This window comes from Pungitius pungitius, chromosome 15 (assembly GCF_949316345.1).
Source record: "Pungitius pungitius chromosome 15, fPunPun2.1, whole genome shotgun sequence".
In the NCBI taxonomy this organism is placed as follows: Eukaryota; Metazoa; Chordata; class Actinopteri; order Perciformes; family Gasterosteidae; genus Pungitius; species Pungitius pungitius.
In genome coordinates, this window is record NC_084914.1 from 16,886,215 (window position 1) to 16,908,303 (window position 22,089).

The window sequence follows — 22,089 nt, forward strand, 5'->3', positions numbered from 1 at the left end:
ATGTCGGCCTTGCGATTGACTGGTGACCAATCCCCAACCACCAGGCTGTGTGCCATTTGGTACCAAACCGCACAGACACAATACATAACTTTTTCGTGTCTGAGCCTGTATTATAGTCACTGGCTGAATAATGAAATGTTTCCATTCAGGTGGGGGCCAGTAGGTAGAGCAATACACCTTTTTAATTTAAGACTGGAGAATGAAATGATGCAGCGGGAGATGTTAGTGACAAGTAGATGAATATTTGAAAAGGAAAAAGGCAAACTCTGAACTGGGACGTGTACAAAAATATAAGCCAGATGAGACTATGAGTGGTGGTCCAAAGAAAGACAAAACGTTGCTCTCAAGGCAACACAGCATACGTTATCTTTGTGTCTGACAAAGCTAACAGAGCCAGCTGCCTAGTGGCTGAACTTGTTTCTAACCCAATTAGAAAATCAATACACTGCGGCAGAGACAATATTACTACCTGTTCAACAAGCCGTTGAGAACAAAGATGCCAAGCTGTGTTGGTGACACGTCTGCATACATTGAAAACTGCCAAATACTTAATGTAAGGTTGAAACTGCTTGAGAGAATTGTTCCGCGTGGGCCCAACGGCCCCAAACTGCCCAAAGCCAGCCCAGCTGGGAGCCCAGCTAACCCAGCCAGGACCTGAGGCTAATCCACTACCCAGCACGCTGCTGGCTTTCTGATGCCCCCGTACAGTAAAATAAGGTGGATGTAATTAAAGTAAGGAGAACGCAGCAACAGAAGGTCGGTGATCTGACTCCATGCAAGAAATGCACTCTGGATTTAGTTTTCATATGTTTTCACTGTGTCACAGTTTGGGTTTTCTTCCTGTTTTATTTTGTAGTTTTTATGTCTCTTGCGTCCCTGCGGTAACTTCACTTCCTGCCTTGTCCTGTCTTCCCCGGTGATTGTCTGCAGTGTCCATGATTTTTTCCACCTGTGTCCAATCGCCTGCACCGGCCCTGTGTGTCCCATGTTGCATCATCGTTTCCATGTCAGGTGGTGAGTGTTCCTGGTGCCTGTCGGCGTTTTGGCCACGGTTTTTGGATTTTGATTAAATAACTCATTGTTTGAAGTCCTGCCTCTACCTGCACCAGCCCTCCATGACAGTTTGCATACAAACAAATGACCTTGTGCTCTTTAAATGCAGACCAACTAAATGCAATGTAACTGCGGTTAAGCGAGTGTCGTGGTATGAAAGGTGAAAGACTGCATGGCGGCTGGCTCAGACAGACACAGGACATTCCACCAGGAGACCAGTGTACGTGTCCAAGGTGTTGTCGAGCTATGTACAAGTTACACTACAGATAATTGTTATGTATTCTCTGTACTCAAGCTTCCTTGCTTACGTTTCAATTTATTTTGGGCTTTAAGAACCACATTTTGTTTGAAGTGTCACATTCACAACTCACTCCCACAAAGCATTTTTCACTGAGTCACTGCTCAAGCTCTCTCCTCTATTATTCTAAGTTCATTCTTAGTGTTCTGATAAGACCTCATGCGGGACAATTTCTTCTAACAAAGCCATGTATTATTTCACTGTGCAATTGATTGATTACTTTTGTGCCATGAGTTGAAAATGTCTCAGGGTCCTTGGGATTGTTACAAAAGGGTATCCATAAAGTTGTCAATGATTAATCCTGGGCCACGTTCCTTGTATGTGGCTAATTGAGTTAACCAGATCAATTTCAGGAAAAGATGACATGACAGATCAAGTTTGGCAAAATCACCATAGCAACACATCCGGGGCAGGCTAACTTAAGCTTGCTATTATTCCAGATTACAAAGATCCGTTATGACATCTTGATGACTTCCTGTACAAGCGCTATCAATGCTGCCAACCAGGAATCATATATTTACAAGACCTCCTCGAGCCGTGCATGGTGAACATCACACGCCACAGCCGAGCATTGACTGTCCCACAGACTGTACGCATAGCCCGGCGCTATTTTGCGAGTGGTACATTTTTGTGATGGATCGGGACCAGTCTACATCCAGGACATGGTGAAACAATACATCCCAACCCGAACACTCCGATCTGCATCTGCCAAGCGGCTTGTTCCGCCCTCACTGAGAGAAAAGCACTCAACGAGATCTCGACTCTTTGCTGTTCTGGCTCCCACATGGTGGAATGAGCTCTCCAATGAGATCAGGACCGCAGAGAGCCTCTACATCCTCCGTCGAAAACTCAAGACACACCTTTTTAGACTCTACCTTGACTAAAACACTAGCAAACCATGGCACTTTTCTATAACATGTTTTGTAACTGCTTATTTGATGAAAATGTACTTTCTTGATACTTGATTTCTGAGTTTGTATCTATGTGGAAATGCACTTATTGTACGTCGCTTTGGAGAAAAGCGTCAGCTAAATGACATGTAATGTAATGTGATGCGGAGAACGTCAGGAAAGCGACTACATGCCATGCTGATGGTAAAGTGTATTTATCGCTTAAGAAACTGATTCAATTCATTGAATTTCTAACTATGAATAATATATACATGCATACAGCACATATATCCTCATAATATCTATTAATTTGCATCAATGACTCTTTTGGCTTGTTCGGTAGTGGGGCCAAGACACCTCGTCTCGCCCTGCCGGCGCTTGCAGCCCCCCTGGTCAACCTCCCTGGCTGCTGCTGCGCCGTTCTGGTGAACATATTTTCTCAAACTTTACCGCATCGCAGCCCCCACGTTTCCTGTATAAACATGGTGTGACACTTCTTATAGCAATTAGAATGAATTGCTTCATCTTCAATCATCTAAAGCAGTGGTTCTTAACTGGTCTGAATTTTTTTTATTTTCCCACTAAAAACCGGTCCCCACCAGTTGAGAATCACTGATCTAAAGTATATATATTAGGTTCTTTCTGCCTTGTGATTAACTGTATTTCTAATAAAATTGTGTTCGTTTGATTCCATCCCCTTTCATGATGTAAAAGGGTTTCAAAAGAGAAGAAGGAAATGGTCGTGGAAGGGGTAACACGTTGTACGAACTGAAACTGAAGACTTTCAGCCCCAGTGTCTGATGCTGGCATGGAGCGATGCTTTTTACCGGTTACCCGGAGCAGCGTGGATCTGCTACTCACCGCGAGTGTTGCTGGAGAGGCGTTTACGTTGGCTGGTGGAGGTGTTGTGCGGCAGCAAGGTGTTCTGCTGGTGGTTGCTGTCGATGGGACTCGTGGCGATGATGTTGTCTTTGTACTTGTTCATCAGGGCCAGCTTGGTGTTGTCGCTGACTGCGAACGGATGGGATTAGAGAAACAAACAGGAGGAAATAAAGAGCTTCTAGAAGAGGGAGGCACAAACTGCTAAGCAGCCAATTGGAAAGGACAGAAATAAAAATAATTGTGTTGTTCTTGGCTGGATGCTGAACGTTTTAGAAGCACAGTGTATCATGGATTAAGTGCACTAATGCCGAAGGAAACACACCCAGCCTGTTCTACCGAGCTAGAAGTCAAATAGGCACAATTAAAGAGTGGGGAAAGCTGGTTTGAAATTAAAACCCTTGAAGGAAATATACAGAAAAAATTCCCAGAGGAGGAAATGATCTGTTTTGCTAAATAATAAGCGATGAATTCCCAGGAAAACAATGAAGAAAAAACCCACCATTTCTGCAATAACAGCAGTCCTGAAATATCTATAACACAATTAGTTGGATTTTGATTAAATTAAAAAGAGTCTCTATCCTTTACTGTTAATTTAATTTACCCACTTAATTTTCCACTTAGAAGAAGTCGTCTTTTGCGTAATAGAACTATTACAATTATAAAAGGAGAATTATAATCCCTAAAAGCTACAAAAAGACAAATCTAAGTGCAGGTAACTCTACATCTTCAGTTTTTCATTACTACATACAAAGAGTAGTACATTAATGTGGTATTCAATGACTGACTGCTGATCTGCTGTTAAAAATCAGCTTGTCATGTTTGCTGACTTTACGGTTTTATTGCAAGTTAGAAGGAATGAAAAACACTCAAATAAACTTTTATAATTTGTCGTAGAGTTTTATATTTTAATTAAAGTAGTAAAGGTTTAGGTCACAAACATTCACTTTAATTAAAGCCCCCCCATAAACAGTGTAGCTCGGATTAAGTGAAGTAATGGATGTTTTGGGCGGCCCTCTTACTTTCGCCAGTGCCCACATTTATGATTTGGAGAAATGTAGTTCTACAAAGCTGCCATAATAACAAATGCACTACTTTGTTAAATTGTATTGAAGCAATATTTATTTTTCGATTGGAAACGGGCATGACAAAAAGCACGATTGCATTCCGTTTGTCACGGTTTGGGTCTGCTCTATGTCTTATTTTGTAGTTTTCATGTCTCTTGTGTTCCTGGGTGACTTCACTTCCTGTCTTCCCTTGTGATTGTCTGCCGTGCCTGATCGTTTCCACCTGTGTCCAATCCCCTGCACCTCCCTTGTGTATTTAAGCCCTGTGAGTCTCTTGTCCTGTGTGGTGTCATTACATGTCGACCCGTCCATGTGTAAGTCAAGTCTGTGTTTTCAAGTCCAGGTCCTTGTTTGTGTTTCTTGGTTTTTGTTTTCGCCTCCTTCCTGTTTTTTTGGTTGGAGTGATTTTGAGTTTGAGTTCTTTGACTATTAAAGTCCTTTTATTTTGTTCATTAACCCTGCATCTGAGTCCTCCCTCCTTGCCCTCGCATTCCACCTCGTGACACCGTTTAGGATTGACCTTTGGCAGAAATGGAATGTAATTTAAAGTATAAAGTTTCCATTAGTCTATAATCATCTGAAACTGCGAACACTTGATTTTTACATAGGGAGCGCGTCCCCTCCCCATGGATAAAACTGAGGATGGGGGATAGGTAATCCTCTGACGCGTTTGGGAGGGGGAGGGTGGAGGAAAGGTATTAAAAGGGCTGCAATCTGCAACTTCAGCACTAGATGGCAGTTAATCCAACACAATGCCACTTTAATAATGACAATGCTATATTTCCTCTTGTTTATGTTCTCAAACTCTTCCATTATGGTAAAAAGGGTAAATAAAATACTGCCTGAAAGCTTTTTCTTTTACTTATTTCCAAAGCTTTATTGCTCGGCCGCTTATGACATTGTTTAATATTCCACGCACGTCCTGCACCCTGGAATTCCCATTTCTCTCGACCATGTCATAAACCATCTTAAATGCACAAGATTACGCCGCCTCCATCGCCTCTGGGGTCGGCTGTTTGGATTTTTATAAGAACACGGAATGTGAGCTCATCCACCATGACCATTTCTTGATGATTCTGAGCGGTGAATACTCTACTAATTGAAATTCAAGGGGCTTAACCATCATAAAACCTGCTCCACTTCATACACTCCTCCCCTTGGGAGCGGTCCTCAACTCAAAACGTTGCCTGATTATGAAAAGTAAGATCTTCCTGGAGGAGTTCTTGGCAGGCCCGTTATCGATTGTTCCATGTGTGACGAGTCAACTCTCCAAGAGAATGTCCTGAAATGTGATATTTATGTCTGGTGGACTGTCTGCAGTGATGCCTCATGTTATTACGCTGTTTTGAAAGTGTTAAATAAGAACGTCATCTGAATTTGTTTTCACTGAGATTAAAGCCCTTCATTATTTGGCCAACGTTTATTTTTATGATTACTTTGCACCTATATGAGAAAATAACATGTGGTGTTTAATTAAAAATCCAATTACCTCTTTGTTTTCACAATGATTATCTAAATCATTGTAGCTCTGTTTGTATAATTACATTGTTCCCTGCTTATACAGCTATTTGTATATCCCCAAGTTATTCCCAAATCCAGCATAAGTAACCTTTTGACATGCTGGCTCATTACTTTGTCTTTACAAAAGACATACAGCATGTCATTGCAGGAGGAGAATTAATAAGGCTTTTAATAACACTAGAATCTGGTCTAAAAAATTAGTCAAAAACTACTAAGCATTTAACTCTGCTTGTGTCGTAATCTAGTGGTTAAAATGTTATTAAACATTAAAGTAGATGAGTTACGGTTAAGTTTTTTGGGGGGGCGGAGTAGGATTTGAGGGCAGCAGAGGAATGTTGGCAGATATACATCCTGAGATGTCATTGCTGCCACACTTGTACTAGAAAGTGCTAAAAGACAACGTAGTGCAGAGTGGAACTGCAATCACACGACATTTCGCTGGAGATTAACATTCGTCACACCACACAGGGTGTTTGAACAATCCTTTACTTATAAATTGTGATTTTTTTTTTTCTCGGCTTTACAGCTCCAGCGTGTCGTAGTGAGTTGCAATGCAGTGGACTCTCCCCATTGAGATAGTGCTACCGTGTTGTACACATCCTGTACATTATCTGTACAACAGATCCCACTAAATCCTACACACTGCTCCTATAGACAATGCCAGAAAGCAAATAATACAGCATGCATCCACTTTCTAAAGTTAGAATGCCAAGTCCAGCTGGCACAGAATAAGAATGCCAAGTCCAGCTGGCACAGAATAATAAAATCATCTTTAGCTTTTTTTTAGTGCAGTTTTTCTGGGAACATAATGAAAATAAGTTGAGTAGACCTCATAAATCAAAATGTTTCTTTTTCAATGGTTTTGGTCTCCACCACCTCCTTAGTGTCCTGCTAAGTGCTCTGCTTACTATGTCTCTGTGGTCTAGTTATAGTAATCTGCAGCAACATCTGCAGCTTTAAGGCTTTTTCTTTTCTTTTTTTGTCGTCCTGTCGACTCACCCGGTGTGAGGTCCATACTATTCTTGTCGTTACAGCCCTGCAGAGAGTCCAGTGTACGGGTGACTTGGCTGGCAAACTCCTCCCCGCCATTCATACACTCCCGCTGTAGGTGGTGGCGCAGGTCTGTTATGTCGTACTCATACCTGGGCATGAGGTTAAAAATAAATCAATTAGGGTAACATTACATTGACTGATCAGAATTGGGATAAACATTACCAGAGGCTTGATGCTTGAAAAAGCTGTCAAAATGTGAAAGTGGGACGTAACTGATAAGCTATGCATTTCAAATCATTTCAGCTGCTTTCCAAGTAGGGAATTTCAAACAAAGTGTAAAATGTAGAATTATCTAAATATTTAGGATTTAGCCGTTTCAAGATACATTGACCCCCCCCCCCCCAATCCATACATCCGTCCGCCATATCCTACTTGTACCCGTCCAGTATCGGTGTCTCCCGGATGCTGAGGGTGCCACTGGAGTTCGGCCCCTGACCCCGAGAGTTCCTCAAGCTCTCCCGGGCCTGGCCTCCCATCAGCACCGAGGGGATGTAGTGAATCTCGTTAGCTGCCTCTGCGCTGGCGCTCTTCTGGGGCTGGGGGATGCGGCGGCGCTTACACCAGCGCCTGCGGGTGTATAGAATTAGGACCAGGCACAGGATGGACAGCAGAAGGGCGATCATCCCGCCCTAAGGGGAGGAGGGTGACATTTGAAGAAGAGACAGCGAGGGGAAAAAAGGGAGAAAAGGGAAAAAAAACAGAAGGAAGAGTCAAAGGGGACAACAGATTGAGAGAATCTTGCCAAGTCGAATACGGATCAAAGTCAAAGCAGAGATGCCAACAGCAACATTTGAAGAAAAAAAAAAAAAAAAAAAAAGGCCGCAGATGCAATTTAGTGAGTAACACCTCACATTCTTTTAAATGACAGCTCTCATGCTTCTATGCCCCTGCTTCACCTTGAGACAAAAGAAGAACTTGGCTGAATTCCATGCGAGATGTGACAAAATGTCAGCAGCTATAAAGGCTTCTTCGCTGACAGAGTACAGAGGTCAGTTCCCGGCTGTTAAAATATGGCTCCCATATTATCTTCAAACGCAACAGCTTGACAACTTTACAAATTTATGGAGTGACAGTAAGTTCTAGCACGAGAAAGACAATTTGGCGTTGAAAACATTTTATTAAAAAAAACGTAGATAAAATCGACATACTGTATATTAATCAAGGCTTTATGAATATGGGACACGTATGCCAAAGAATTGTTAAACAGCGTCGGAAGTATACAAAATTGCCCCCACGGAATATAATTTTGCCCCCGAAATCACAACGAGAGGGACAAATAATGCCCCCATAATTACAATTTAGTTAATTTGTCAAAAACATCGTAGCCATAATAACCCGGTCGAGTTGCCATTGACTGTTTTATTCTCGCCTTGACTGATGTTGCTCGTGCAGGAAGAATCAAACCTTAAAAGAAATGTAAAAAAAAAAAGGACGCTTCTTGATCAGACCTGTGAGTGGGCGTAGAACAAATCCAGCCTCCGTCACCATCTCTGGTTCAGAAGAAAAAGTTTCTTCATAATGCATGCAATACTTGACTCCTGGCTTGTACAAAGATAATTAACGAGTCCATGAACAGAATCATTTGTTCTCCCATAATCCTCTTGGACAACACAGAAACGGAGCGTTATGCTTGAAGGACTTTGTGGGTATTTGTTGCTCTGTGGAGGCGATGGAGCAGGAACAAAAATCCGCTCGCCGTTTGCTCATCTTCTCTTGGACTTTAATGGCTTATGAGCCAGTTGTTCATTTCACACAACCTTTTTCTTAATCGTTAAAAAAATAAAGACTTTGAATGAATCTATGCTAACTTTCGAGACAAGACAAAAATGTTAGTGGTGACAAAGTCACAATACTTACAGACATGAGCAACGTGCGCTTCCTTGTATTAGCTCAGCTGTCTCAGTTTAGCTGACTGTTAGCGGGCTAAAGTCGGAACACCAGAGAGCGATGAAGACCCGTTTAACAGCTCGGGGCTGGTCGGCCAGCAGAGATGTTCATGTGCGCCATGACATTTCTGTTGGCCATGTCAAAAGCATTGCGAGTTAACAGACAAAGACAACAAACTTCTCATGAAGTCGGTGGAGCTTTACACCCTTGCAAATAAATGCTTTGCTACTTGTTAAAAGCCAAATCCTTTCAAGTAATGATTTTTCACATGTGATTTATATTAGCTCACACAAACACTTCATCTATTTGTTCCTGGCCCGGCCCCTCCGTAAAATTTTAAAACCCATTTTGGCCCATAGTCCAATCCTAGGAGGGATATCTAATGGACAACCTAAGTACTATAAGCTAGACTATTATGCAGTTGTAGACTCAGCACAGGGGGTCCCTGGGCCTGAGAAAGGAAGAAAAGGAGTTTAATGTGGCTATTAAATGTGACTAAAGCTTGACTAAAACTAACATGCATTTTCGTCTATGAGACTAAATCAAAACAGCTGCCAAAATTAACACTGGCCTGAGCCCTGAGGACGAGTTGGACCGAGGGGGGCAAAGACAGAATCAGACAGCTGGAGTCAAAGAGGCAGTGGATGATGGCGAAGGGCGGTGTCAGAGATACGCTGGCTAGGAGCGGATCAAAGTCGGGGCGAGTCAAACGCACACAGCCCGCAGAAACACCGGCTGTCACTCTGAATACAACAATCTCTGCCACGGAGAAAGGAAATGATCCCAGCTTCTATCGGCATCTTCATTCTACCCATTCTAAAGAAAAACATTGTCGCAGCTAAAGACTACAAATCAGAAAAGGTGAATAAGGAGTTATGAAAATGTCAAGGTGACATCGCAAGGATTTTGCTTTTGTGTCCCTCAGTCAGATAAATGATATGCCATTTTTGAAATGAGGAAAAACAAGATTTGTGTGAGTGCTGCGTGCAGCCACGTGTGTACAGATGTTCCGTCTCTGTCTGCACGTGCTTTCTCTTGATGATATTTTATTTTCTTGAGAGATGCAAGGCTGAACACTATAATATGTCACAAATTGGTACGCAACAATAGTTTGGCCATAAGCACCGTTGAGAATCAAGAGGTGAAGTGAAAACTCATTCCAAAATAATAATTATAATAAGGAGAGGAGGAATCCATTACAGCCAATCAGGTGTCAGGTCTGTGAAACAAGCACAGTTCTGGAGAGATAAGCAAAATTTGTCAGTAGTTTACTTTAAAAAAAAAAACTGAGGCAGCATAAAATGGGGGGTTTAGTTGCTCATATTCATATGAATAGGCAAACGTAGAGGTTTGCTTGATCTGCATAACCAAGGACATTAACAGATGACAGTGTGACATGAGCCACCTGCATGCAGAGTGGTGCAAAAGGAGAACAGCCATTTTGTTAGGGCTAATTACATTTTGAGACTCAGACGCTACACAGATTTCGTTGCTTGCTTTCCGTGCGTGAGCCTGCGTACGGCGGTTCCGCCGTGATGGGCACGTGTGCGCGCGCGTGAGCACGCTCCCACCAGCGGAAAAGGGGCGTGCATCCCCCCCGAAGTTGTAAACCGAGGGTGTAGTGGCGCTCCTTCACTGTTGTCATTAAGCGGCATTGAGCTGCAGCCACAGTGACTCCATTAATGCGAATGACAAATAATACATTTATTCTTTAGTTTTGTCTTTGTTACGCAGCAACACGTTAACTAAATATACAGATAATACATTCTGTTACACGGTTAGAAAACAATATGCTCTCGTGCCTAATGCAGGGGCATCAATCTAGTTTTCAATATATGTTACGTATCTTCCTGCACAATGAACTAAAGTGTTTCGACTCTGTAAGAGCCGAATGTACACAAAGTATACTGTAAACTAGGGGTGCCCAATACGTCAATCAGGCAGTACCAGTCGATTGTGTGTCATTGGTAAAAAAAAAATGACGTAACATGCATGCACGTTTGACCGAGGTAGATGAATCGTGCATCTCTGCTCCCCACGCCGGAGGATGGAGACGAGCATAACTGTTCGAAGCTCAGACCCTCTTTCGTGTCACCTCTCAGCCGAAACGGCAGAATGAATCGCACTCACAGAAGCTTGTAAACTGGCTAAGGGTAAAAAGGCAACCATCCTGATTCCAGATACGCTTTTGGCATGGTGCATGATTTTGGCAACAGAAACTTTCTTAAATCAGATGGCAAGCCAGTCTGTGATAGCAGGACTATTGGACGCCATTTTGTTTCCCACAGCTATTGCTGTTTGTAAATGTGCATGCAAAATTAACTCATGGGTTAGACCATGAGTCGAAAGGGGGAGGGAGGTGTTGAGTATCATTGATGCAACATGGCTCACAAAGGGCTTTGTAGCTTACGCACAAGGTTCTGTCAAGCATGAATACCCACCCCAAACTACAGCCGGGCTGCTGGTATATTGTATATTATCAACAGCTGCTGTCCCAAATCAGTCCACCAGGGTGTGAGTGAGCGCATGCCACATGAAAATGATGGCACCATTTGCTCGACCTGCCCATCCTTTGCCGTTCACCAAACCAATCCCCCCCCGGCCCCCATAATCATAATGTAGTTTTTAGGAGGGGGTTGGAGGGAGGCCTGAAAGGACAGGCTTTCAGAGTTGCAGAATATTCTTGCTAAATCTCATACTGTTTGTTTAGAGCTGCGAGAAACTTTCACAAGTTGTAAGTACCTTATTTTGGTTGATTTTTGTCAAATTAAAATGTTCAAATATTGGTGGGGACTCAAATTTGATGTCCAGCCTGAGACTAAACAAATGAATGGCGACGTACTCTGTGTCTGCTTCTATTTGTGGTCAACTTCACAAATACACTCACCTAAAGGATTATTAGGAACACCATAATACTGTGTTTGACCTGCTTTGGCCTTCAGAACTGCCTTAATTCTACGTGGCATTGATTCGACAAGGTGCTGAAAGCATTCTTTAGAAATGTTGGCTCATATTGATAGGACAGCATCTTGCAGTTGATGGAGATTTGTGGGATGCACCTCCAGGGCACCAAGCTCCCGTTCCATCACATCTCAAAGATGTTCTATTGGGTTGAGATCTGGTGACTGTGGGGGACATTTTAGTACAGTGAACTCATTGTCATGTTCAAGAAACCAATTTGAAATGATTGAAGCTTTGTGACATGGTGCATTATCCTGCTGGAAGTAGCCATCAGAGGATGGTACATGGTGGCCATAAAGGGATGGACATGGTCAGAAACAATGCTCAGGTAGGCCGTGGCATTTAAACGATGCCCAATTGGCACTAAAGGAGCCTAAAGTGTGCCGAGAAAACATCCCCCACACCATAACCCCACCACCAGCAGCCTGCACAGTGCTAACAAGGCATGATGGATCCTTGTTCTCATTCTGTTTACGCCAAATACTGACTCTACCATCTGAATGTCTCAACAGAAATCCAGACTCATCAGACCAGGCAACACTTTTCCAGTCTTCAACTGTCCAACTTTGGTGAGCTCTTGCAAAATGTAGCCTCTTTTTCCTATTTGTAGTGGAGATGAGTGGTACCCGGTGGGGTCTTCTGCTGTGGTAGCCCATCCGCTTTAAGGTTTCGGCCCATTCGCCTCTGACCTCTAGCATCAACAAGGCATTGTCGCCCACAGCACTGCCGCATACTGGATGTTTTTCCCTTTTCACACCATTCTTTGTAAACCCTAGAAGAAATGGTTGTGCGTTAAAATCCCAGTAACTGAGCAGATTGTGAAAGAATCAGACCGGCCCGTCTGGAACCAACAACCATGCCACGCTCAAAATTGCTTAAATCACCTCTCTTTCCCACTGTGACATTCAGTTTGACGTTCAGGAGATTGTCTTGACCAGGACCACACCCCTAAATGCATTGAAGCAACTGCCATGTGATTGGTTGATTAGATAATTGCATTAATGAGAAATTGAACAGGTTTTCCTTATAATGCTTTAGGTGAGTGTATGTGAATAATGCAGATATCAATGTCACTGGCTGTCAGCATTTCTAAATGTCAATGAAACTCCCTTTCGAGTGGGAGTGCGACGGAAGATTAAAAGCCTGCACTAGCTGAGACACAGGTGACATAAGCAAAATCTGGCCAAGGTCCAACTTATCCGGCTCTGCTCCATTCCACCCAAGCATTATTTTTCTGGATTTTGTGAAAACATGTGGAGCTAGTATCAGCAGAGTAGGTCGGTACATCATTAACTAGAATTAGCCCTTCTCATGCTACATGTGGCGCTTTTACTTTTTAACGATTCTAACAGTGAATACATCTTTACAGGAACACAGTTCCTTAATGTCCCTTTAGTTACCAGGTGATCTGTAGATCTTTAGCATTTTACTGCTGAATCAGTTTTATTTGACATCCTTATCATTTCTTCAAACATATTTTAGACCCTGCTTTATGATTATTTTGGGGTTTTCATGAAAATGAGATACAATCTCTGGCGGGACTGCAGTTAGTGACAGTGCGGGTGCCACTGTGACTGACAGCTTGGCTTAGCAAAGGTCACTTGTGACACATTTCTGTGCTAGGTTCATGCAACATTTTAACATTCTTGCCAGAAATAGTTATGTTTAGTTGGTATCTATCAAACTCAATATGTTAGTTTAATTTATCCCTGAGGAAAATATAACATGTCAAATGTCAAGTACTTCAAATGGTCCTCAATCAAATCTACCTCAGTGACAAATGTAATTAAAACCCATCTAGCTGCATTAGCGCCCATGCGTAGCGGGGGCTAATAAAAACCAAATGGAAAAAGGCTGTTTAACGTCAGGCATTACATGGAATCAAAGGGAGGACTAAGTGGGCTGTGTTCTCCTCTAAAGCCAATAAAGCCAAACCACACATCGTAGCATGCCGGAGCTCCAGCCCCGTAATCCACTTACTAATGGATGAGGATGATGCTGTAATGGTGCGAGTGCTCCTTATGACTTACACTCCTGTCATGTTAGTCCTAAATGCAAGAGTGACAACGTGGCCTTTCTCAGTCTGACAGAGACCGGCCCAGTATTAGAGCCGAGCTATCAATCTGTCACTTCGTCTGGGGATGCAAGGCATGAAGACGCAGGAGGGCGGAAAGATCGAGACTGTCTGACAGCTACGAGATAGCAAAAGAAGGGTTTCGCAGTGAACGGATTCCATGATGGAAAATGGACATTTTTCATATGGCAAATCCTACCACATCATCAAAATCACTCCCAACTCCAGAAGCAAGGGTCAGGGTCCTCAAAGTCTAATTGTTAAGATGGCAATGAAATGAAACAAAGCAGCGGGCCGTATGCTCTAGAGCGGAGTTTGACTTTGAACAGACGTGAAAGTCAAAACCTCCATTTCACACATGTCATATTACTGGAAATGAGTATTAATGGCGTACTTGATTTGATCCATTTATTGAATTTCATGAGCTTATATACCATGAAGGCCTGATTTCAAGTGTGTGTGAGTGCGTTTGTGTGCATGTTGTGGAAAGGCATTAATGTAAAAAAACCCATGTCATATAAACAGGGGTGCACATAACTTTTTCAGTGAGTTACTCAGGTGAGTACCAGGAGATGGTGTTTGGGACTCACTCCATATGTAGCGTGGTCTTAACAAGTGCAGTCTTCCTCACTGTCCTCTGCTTCAGCTTCCTTCATGGTAGATGATGAAGATGCTGCAGATGCACTTCCCTGTCCTTGGTTGATTCACCGATTAGCTGTCTTCATCCACAGCTTGCTTTGGGTCAAATGTCTCTGTGGTCTGCTTTGACAGGTGAATGTGCATCAGGGCTGAGAGACGAGCATGTGACAGACTGTTTTTTATTATTTTGAGATGTGAGAATCCTCTCTCACAAGCTGCACTGCTTAAAGGCAGTGTAAGAGACAGCTTAACCACCTTGTTGATGTTGAAGTAGGCATCTGGGTTACTTGTATTTACTATGTGGACCAAGTCATACACAGAAGAGGCTCCCAGGCGTTTTCCTGCCTGCTTTAAGCGCATTCATTCTGTCACAGTGATGTCTTTGTCAAGTTGTAAGGTGGCCTCAAATTTCTTGAGAATGCTGCAAACTGTTGTTTACAAAACTATAGAGGTCTTGCATTTCCTGAGGCCATGTTGAAGGATCAAATACTAAGAAATTATCACATGACTTGAGGGAGTCATTTCTAATTTCAAACTCTTTAACTTATTAACCCCCTGAGTATGTTTGTCTTGTCACTGTCAGCATCAGCATTAGAAACAGTGTGTGTCCTGTGGCCTTCACCATCAAGCAGAAGTGTGAACTGTCCAATGGCCACCATGAGTTCATCCTTACATTCTCCAATTCTCCAGCTTTTCCTTCTGAAACCTAATGGATGTGGTCTTCAAAATGTTGCCAATGTCAATCATGTTTGACAGAAAGCACTGAAAACGCTCTGTGCAGATATGCTGCAAGTCACCGTTATCACTCATAGCCAGTTGCATTTTAATGGCTGGCAATAGTCTTGATATTTTTAACAGTGCTTCATGCCTCCATGCAGACCATCTGATATTATGAAACTTAACCAGTTTCACAAAGGAGATCCCATTTTCTTCACACAGCTTCTTCAGTGCAGCAGCTTTTTTTTGCTCCGCCTTTCTGTAAATAAAACTGCAGCAGCTTGACCACAGAGCGATTAAATGTCTCACAGTAAGGAACATTGCGATCAGCTGATTTTGCGCAATTCTCCAGTGTGTGTGTGCTGTGCACAGAATGTGCACAAGGGAGTCTCCAACTGCAGCAAGTTGCCGGAGTTTTGGTACAACGCCGTTGTACATACCGACGTTGACAGCAGCCCCGTCTGTGCACACAGCGACTAACTTAGTGTTCCAGTCATCCAAGCCTGTGTCCTGGAAAAGTCTCACTAGTCCGTCTGTTGTGGCCTGCGCGGTTCGGGTCAGCACCCAGTTCAATCAGTCCAAGGTAAACTCTCCGTTGTTAGACACAGACACAATCTGAACGATTTCCTGCTCAGTTTTTGTGATGTCCTCAGATCCATCAAAAAGCAGTCCCCAAAATTCAACAGACTGCAACTCCCCACTGATGATGTGAGCGATGCTCTGCATGATTCGTGCGCCCCCTTCACGTGAATGATATGCACCTCCGAGCCGCTTCAGTAAAGGAAGACATGGGACGTGCGTGTTTATCTTCATGGAAGGAGAGGAGAAATATATTGAACAGAGCTTGCCGCTTGCAGCTTGTCTCGCCATCTGGCGCCAAGTGGGCGACTGGACATTTCTTCTCGGCTAGCTTGTTTATTAGCAATGGCTTGCGCCACATTCGTGTGCTCCTTGCTCTTTTCATGTTTGTCAAATAAAGGATGGTTGAAATTCTTTGAGCCTTTTATAAAACGCACCTGTTTTGTCTGCTAGATGTGGATGTGAGCGGCAAATCTTGCACCACATTTCAGTGCGCTCATCGTTCGCTTCAAGCCACTGCACACCTTGGAGCCACTTTTCCGAAAACCAGTCTTTTCTTTCGCCTCTGGCTCCGGTTGGCGTTTCTTTGTAGGTGGCGAAACGCCAAGAAGCTGCTTAAGGTCGGTTGCTTTTTGGACATCTCTGACAGTAGTTGACAAAGCAACATGTGTACGATTTGATGAGACGATCGGTTAAGTATGCAAAGGCGCGAAGTGACACAAGTGGCATTACGCATTGTTGATTTTTGTCGCGCATGCGTACCTGCGTACCAGTTATGTGCACCCCTGCATATAAAGATGTATTATCTTAAAATTAAATGAAATCACTTGGGCTATTTAGAGGGCTGAGAAGAACCAAACCAAACCAATCAGAGTCTTTTACCTTAAAGCCACAATATTTGGATTTTTTAATAGAAATCCTACTATACATTATTACATATAAAGAATGAAACGGCCCAGGTGAAAAAGCTTTTTGTCTAGTCATATTCGTGGAAGCTAGAGCAAGCTTCTACTTTGGCAGGGACATTAACGCGTCCTTGAGGAAAAGTAATGTCTGCTGTCAGTTTTCTTATCTGTAACTCAGATTTGGGGAGATCTACAGAGACCTTTAAATTTATGTTTCCAGAAGTATGTTTTTCCACATCAATGTGCCCTTGTTGGATCTGTGGTGGGCGGAGGTGGAAGAGTTGTCTACTTAACCCAATAAGTAACGCATTTTGCTCTTTTTCACCAAAACTCCACATCAGGTCTGTAAAGGTCATCACCTAGGACACTCAGAGAGCTCCAGCCTAACCCTAACTCACATCCAAGAGCACCTGTCTGCAAAAGTTCAAGTCAATCGGGAAAAGTGGGCAAAAACTTCTTCAGAGGGGGCGCTAGAGAGCACTTTTTTTAATTCCCTAATTGTGCGACCCCATGAATATCAAAATTTTTCACACTTCTGAAGCGCATGCAAAAATGTAAGAGTTTTTGGATATGATTAAGTCCTCAAAAGTGCGATTCAAGTGGTGAAATAAGAATTCTTCGAAACACAATAGTACTTCGCCTGACTTTCTGTCGGCCCAGGCCCTAAATATTTTTTTTACTCACATTTAATTTGTCAAAACGTTTTTTTTTGCATTAAACAATTAAAATAAATATTGAAACCAAAAAAGGAGTGTGGTGGCGGGCGTGGTTTCAGCTCGGCTGCAGGGGGGAGAGAGGGGGAGTGGCTCCGGGAACAGTGCTAGGTGGGAACAATTGGCTGATGATTGACAGTGTGTCTTCCCTACTTAAAACGCAGTGAGGCGGGCGAGCGGGACGCCGACGCGTTTTATGGAGCAAACCGAGTCAAATAAAAACATATTTAAAACTCGCCACCCTGGTGTCAAGTGCCTCAGTCCGGAGTCCGACCAGCCTCTCTCAAATTCACCCAGACAGAGCAGCCATTGTTGTTGCTAACTTTGGGACTAACCCCTTTCACCTCAATCTACAGCTCACACAGGACTAGGGAACTTGCCTTGGGATCCTCACTGGTAACCTGGAGAGATGAGACTACACTCCGCATTATGTGACATGCTATGTCACCATAGCAACACATCAAAAAACTTCAACCTGTTCCAGCGCAGGTTAATTTGAGCCAGCTGGATTAGTTTGCCACTCACCCACGACCGATGAAGGAGCGATATCAGTTAGATTAACATTTTATAGGGACAGTTCTCCAGGATCAGAAAGAGCCGTTATGACATCACAATGACGTCCTGTATCAGCACCTTCGATGCTGAAGACACGAATCATTTAGTTACAAGAAGATTTTCCCGAGCCGAAACGTTACGTGATGAACACCACTCGCTGCAGCCTAGCATCCACTGTCTCCCACTGTCTTTCATAATATTTCTCTCACACACTCTCCCGTCTCAGACACTGTCTCTCATGTCTCACGCAATGTATGTTTGTACAGTGTTGCGATGCAGGAAAAGCTGGAAAGCTGCTGTATGTCGTGCTATTTGTAAAGTCCTGTTAGTTTATTTGTCACTTAATAAACTTGTGGATGTTCCACATTTCACTGCTTCAATTGATCAAATGTCTGATTAGGCCCAGACACAGATTCACATACACATACATATGATACATAAACTGATACGGTACATATATCCTCATAACTATTCATTCGTATCAATTAGACTCATTGGGCTTGTTTTTATCTATTTATTCAGAAAGTTGATATAATTATTTTTTCTAGCAACATCTCATTGGATGATGATGCATTCCATGAAACCAACTGCCTGCAGGGGCATTTAAAGAAATATAATCTGATGAGGGGGATGAGGCTCTTAAAATGAGCCTATACATTTTTCCAACACTTAGACATTTAACGTTAACTTGTATGCGATACTTTGTCGGGCTTGTAGACGTTGCAGGGGGGGCGGTCTGTTTAGCATGGGGAGGAATTCCTCTACATAGTTCTCCACTGGATGCCGCACCTCGGTTTGTTTTAGTTCCAATGTAAAAAGCTCTCTCCATCTTAAGCTACTAAGCCAACTGGCTGCAGCTAGCAGCAGTTTTGTTTCCGCGGTCAACTTCCGGAAAAGTTAATTCCGTTAAAAATATTTTGTCGCATCAATCTCGGCCACATTAATCACGTGGATTAACCAGTTTATGTTGACAGCCCTAGTGTGTGTATATATATAGTAAATATTCAGAATCTCACTGGCCACAAATGTTTAACCGATTTCATTCCCAAAGTATCATTGCACAAATCCCAAACTAATTTCCGGACTCTCAAGTGTGACTAATTCAATGGGTAGCAGTCAAGTAGAGGTGGCAATTTCACGGTTTCTACATTGTGCTCTGAATATTAGAAATAGAAAGCAACTGTCACGTAGGCGTGGAGGTGCAGGCGGAAGCAGGACTCAAATGCAGGGTCTTCCACGAGAGGTGCTCTTTATTCCAAAAAACAAACCAAAAAACCAAAACCGACGTGCTCCAACCACGGGAGACATTTGACAATGACGCGACAAGGGACAACAGGCACACAGGGCTTAAATACACAAGGGAGGTGCAGGTGATTGGACACAGGTGGGAACACTCAGGCAATCACGGGACAAGGCAGGAAGTGAAGTTAACCCAGGACCACAAGGAACATGAAACTTCAAACTAAAACAGGGAAAGAGACCAAACCGTGACAGCAACGGCAATAACAGCTGAGGTATTGTGCATAAATCCTTACGATATAGCTGCTAGTGTAACGGTTGTTGAACCCTGGGGTCAGATAAAAACAACCTAAGGAACAGAATGTCTTGCACTTCTTTTACACCATCGTTAACAAACAACAAAAACATTTGGCTTGCTGGTTGGGTCACAAATATGGCTAATTATGATTCTAAAAAGGCTGTATTGGAAAAGATTATAGGCAGATTTTGTGACAAAAAAAAGGTTTCTTTTCATTCTTCAGTGGTGCAAGTGGCCATGAAGCCAAAGAAAATATATTCATGAAGTTACTGCAGCAGCCAGGGCCGGACTGGGACAAAAAAGGGCCCTGGCATTTTTGCTCAGACCCACCACAATCGGTCGGACACAACCACCAACCAGTACACTATCCTTGCGGTCCCTGTATATATGCATATCTACTGTTCCGTTCCCCCCCTAAAAATACTATGGAAGTAATTGGGGTCCATCAACTGTCTGATTGCCGACATTTTTCAAAATATCTTTTTTTGTTTAGCAGAATAAAGAAATTCATACAGGTTTGAAACAACTTGGGGGTGAGTAAATGATGACACAAATTTCATTTTTGGGTGAACTATCCCTTTAAAGAGAACAAACCCCTCTTTAATATGACGCTAAACAACATTTACCTCTAATTGTTGAGATACTTCCCATAAAAAATCTATACAAACTAATTACTGACACAAAACGTCCTGATAATATATATATGCAATTTAGAGTATTCACTTGCCGTAATATTTAATATTGATGAAATTGGAAATTCAGAAGAAACATTAGAAAATATCGAGTTAGTTGAATATACAGCCTTCAAAATGCAAAGCAGGTTTTTAACCCCCATATAACATACGTTAGCTACCTCTTCTAACGTGTAACTCGTTGGTGAGTAATAATTATAATAATCAAATGGCATCATTTAAGTTTTTTTCTAGAGAAGAAGGGCCGTCGACGATCGTTATGAGTTTGAAATGGTTACATTAGAATATCCGAAGTTGCAATTGAATAAGTGAACTCTCAACTCTGCTAGCTACAAAAACAGTGCCAAATATTTTATGCTGTGTTATTTGACTTTAGCTAACTGAGTGGCCATTGCAGTAACTTTTAAGTGATAATTTGACAAATGACAAGCTGATTCTGGGGGGTGGCCTGGGGTGGCCTTGGCCACCCCAGATCTGATAGGTAGTTGGTCAATTCGTCGACACAAGAAACAAGAGAAATGCAGTCAGTCAATCATTGATGACAGCTGAACAACTGATTTAGGGCCAGTTTTACATTTTAACTAACACAGTAATGGTCGTACTGAGTGCTGTGAGAGCTGATTTGTGTTGAGCGGACGTTTGGCCATGCAGATCACCTGACGATGCATGGACGATACAACAACGATAAAAACGCCGGAATCTGTCGATTGAGAGGTATGGTAATTTCATGTTTAGTTATATCGTTGTTCCCTCTGAATGTGTAGGAAAACTTTATCTAGCACTAAGTAGCAGCTAAAAGTCTAACTACACTGCACTAGCTGGCTAGCTTAGCAGCCTGCAAACCAAGTTAAGCGTTGAACGTTAGCATTTTATTTTTTTAAATTAGGATACCGCCATGAAATATGGACTGGACTGAAGACTGAGGGTGTTTGTTTGCAGATGTATGTTCAATAGAGCCAACAGTGTCTGGAATATAGTGTGACAGTCTAGATTTAAGTAGCTATAGGCAAGGCAAGTTTATTTGTATAGCGCTTTTCATACACAAGGCAGACTCAAAGTGCTTCACATAACATGTCATACAATAAAGTGAAATAAAATGCAAGAATTAAAAAACAGCAAATACAATTGTAATTATAAAAATAATGAAAAGTTATAGTGCAGAGTGAGAGATTAAAATCTTATTAAAATTGTTTAATTGAAGGTTAAAAGGGCAATGTAGGTAAAATTTAGTAGAAGGTGAACATAAAAGTTTTCAGTCTTGTTTTAAACGTGGACAGAGTTTGGGGCAAGTCTTAGATCTTCAGGAAGTTTATTCCAGCTGTTTGTTGCATAGTAACTAAATGATGCTTTCCCATGGTTTCTATTTACTCTGGGAATCACTAACAGATTGGTGTCAGAGGATCTTAGTGATCTTGAAGGCTTATATAGTGGAAGCATATCAGTGATATACTTTGGCCCTAAACCATGTAGTGATTTATATGTGAGCAGTATGATTTTGAAATTAATTCTGACATACTGGGAGCCAATGTAAGGATTTAAGAATTGGTGTAATGTGCTCACATTTTTTGGTCTTTGTTAGCACTCTAGCAGCAGCGTTCTGAACAAGTTGGAGCTGCCTGACAGTTTTTTTTCGAAGACCTGCAAGGAGACCATTACAATAGTCTAGCCTACTAGTTAGAAAGGCATGTACAAGTGTTTCTAAGTCTTGAGCTGACATGAGCCCTCTAAGTCGTGCTACATTTTTGAGGGGAGCCGATTTTGTTACTGATTTGACTCTCTAAGTGTAAATCTGAATCCATAATAACCCCCAGATTTCTGGCTTTATTTGATGTTTTCAGGGACATAGAGTGAAGGTGTTGGGTTACTTTAAACCTTACTTTTTTAGCACCAAATACAATGATTTCAGTTTTGTCTTCATTTAGTTGTAGGAAATTTTGACACAGCAAGTCTTTGATTTGATCAATGCACTGGCACAGAAAATCTATAGGGCGATAGTGCTACATAGATTTGGGTGTCATCAGCGTAGCAATGGTGGTCAATTTTATTATTTTCCATGATTTGTCCTAGTG

The 22,089-nt window shown here is 42.3% G+C and overlaps 1 protein-coding gene across 4 annotated transcripts in view; it reads right to left on the minus strand.

Annotated features, from left to right (window-relative positions):
- Positions 1-22,089, minus strand: part of astn1 (astrotactin 1) — a 302,720-nt gene that overhangs the window by 217,015 nt on the left and 63,616 nt on the right. For 2 of the 4 annotated variants that reach the window (XM_037457170.2, XM_037457168.2), the window contains exons 3-5: positions 7,140-7,390; positions 6,708-6,850; positions 3,103-3,252 (exon numbers count right to left, since the gene is read on the minus strand). In XM_037457170.2, coding sequence (XP_037313067.2) covers positions 3,103-3,252; positions 6,708-6,850; positions 7,140-7,390 — 544 coding nt within the window. Of the gene's footprint in view, positions 1-3,102; positions 3,253-6,707; positions 6,851-7,133; positions 7,391-22,089 lie in introns of all 4 variants that reach the window. The other 2 variants (XM_037457167.2, XM_037457166.2) reach the window with 1 other exon arrangement.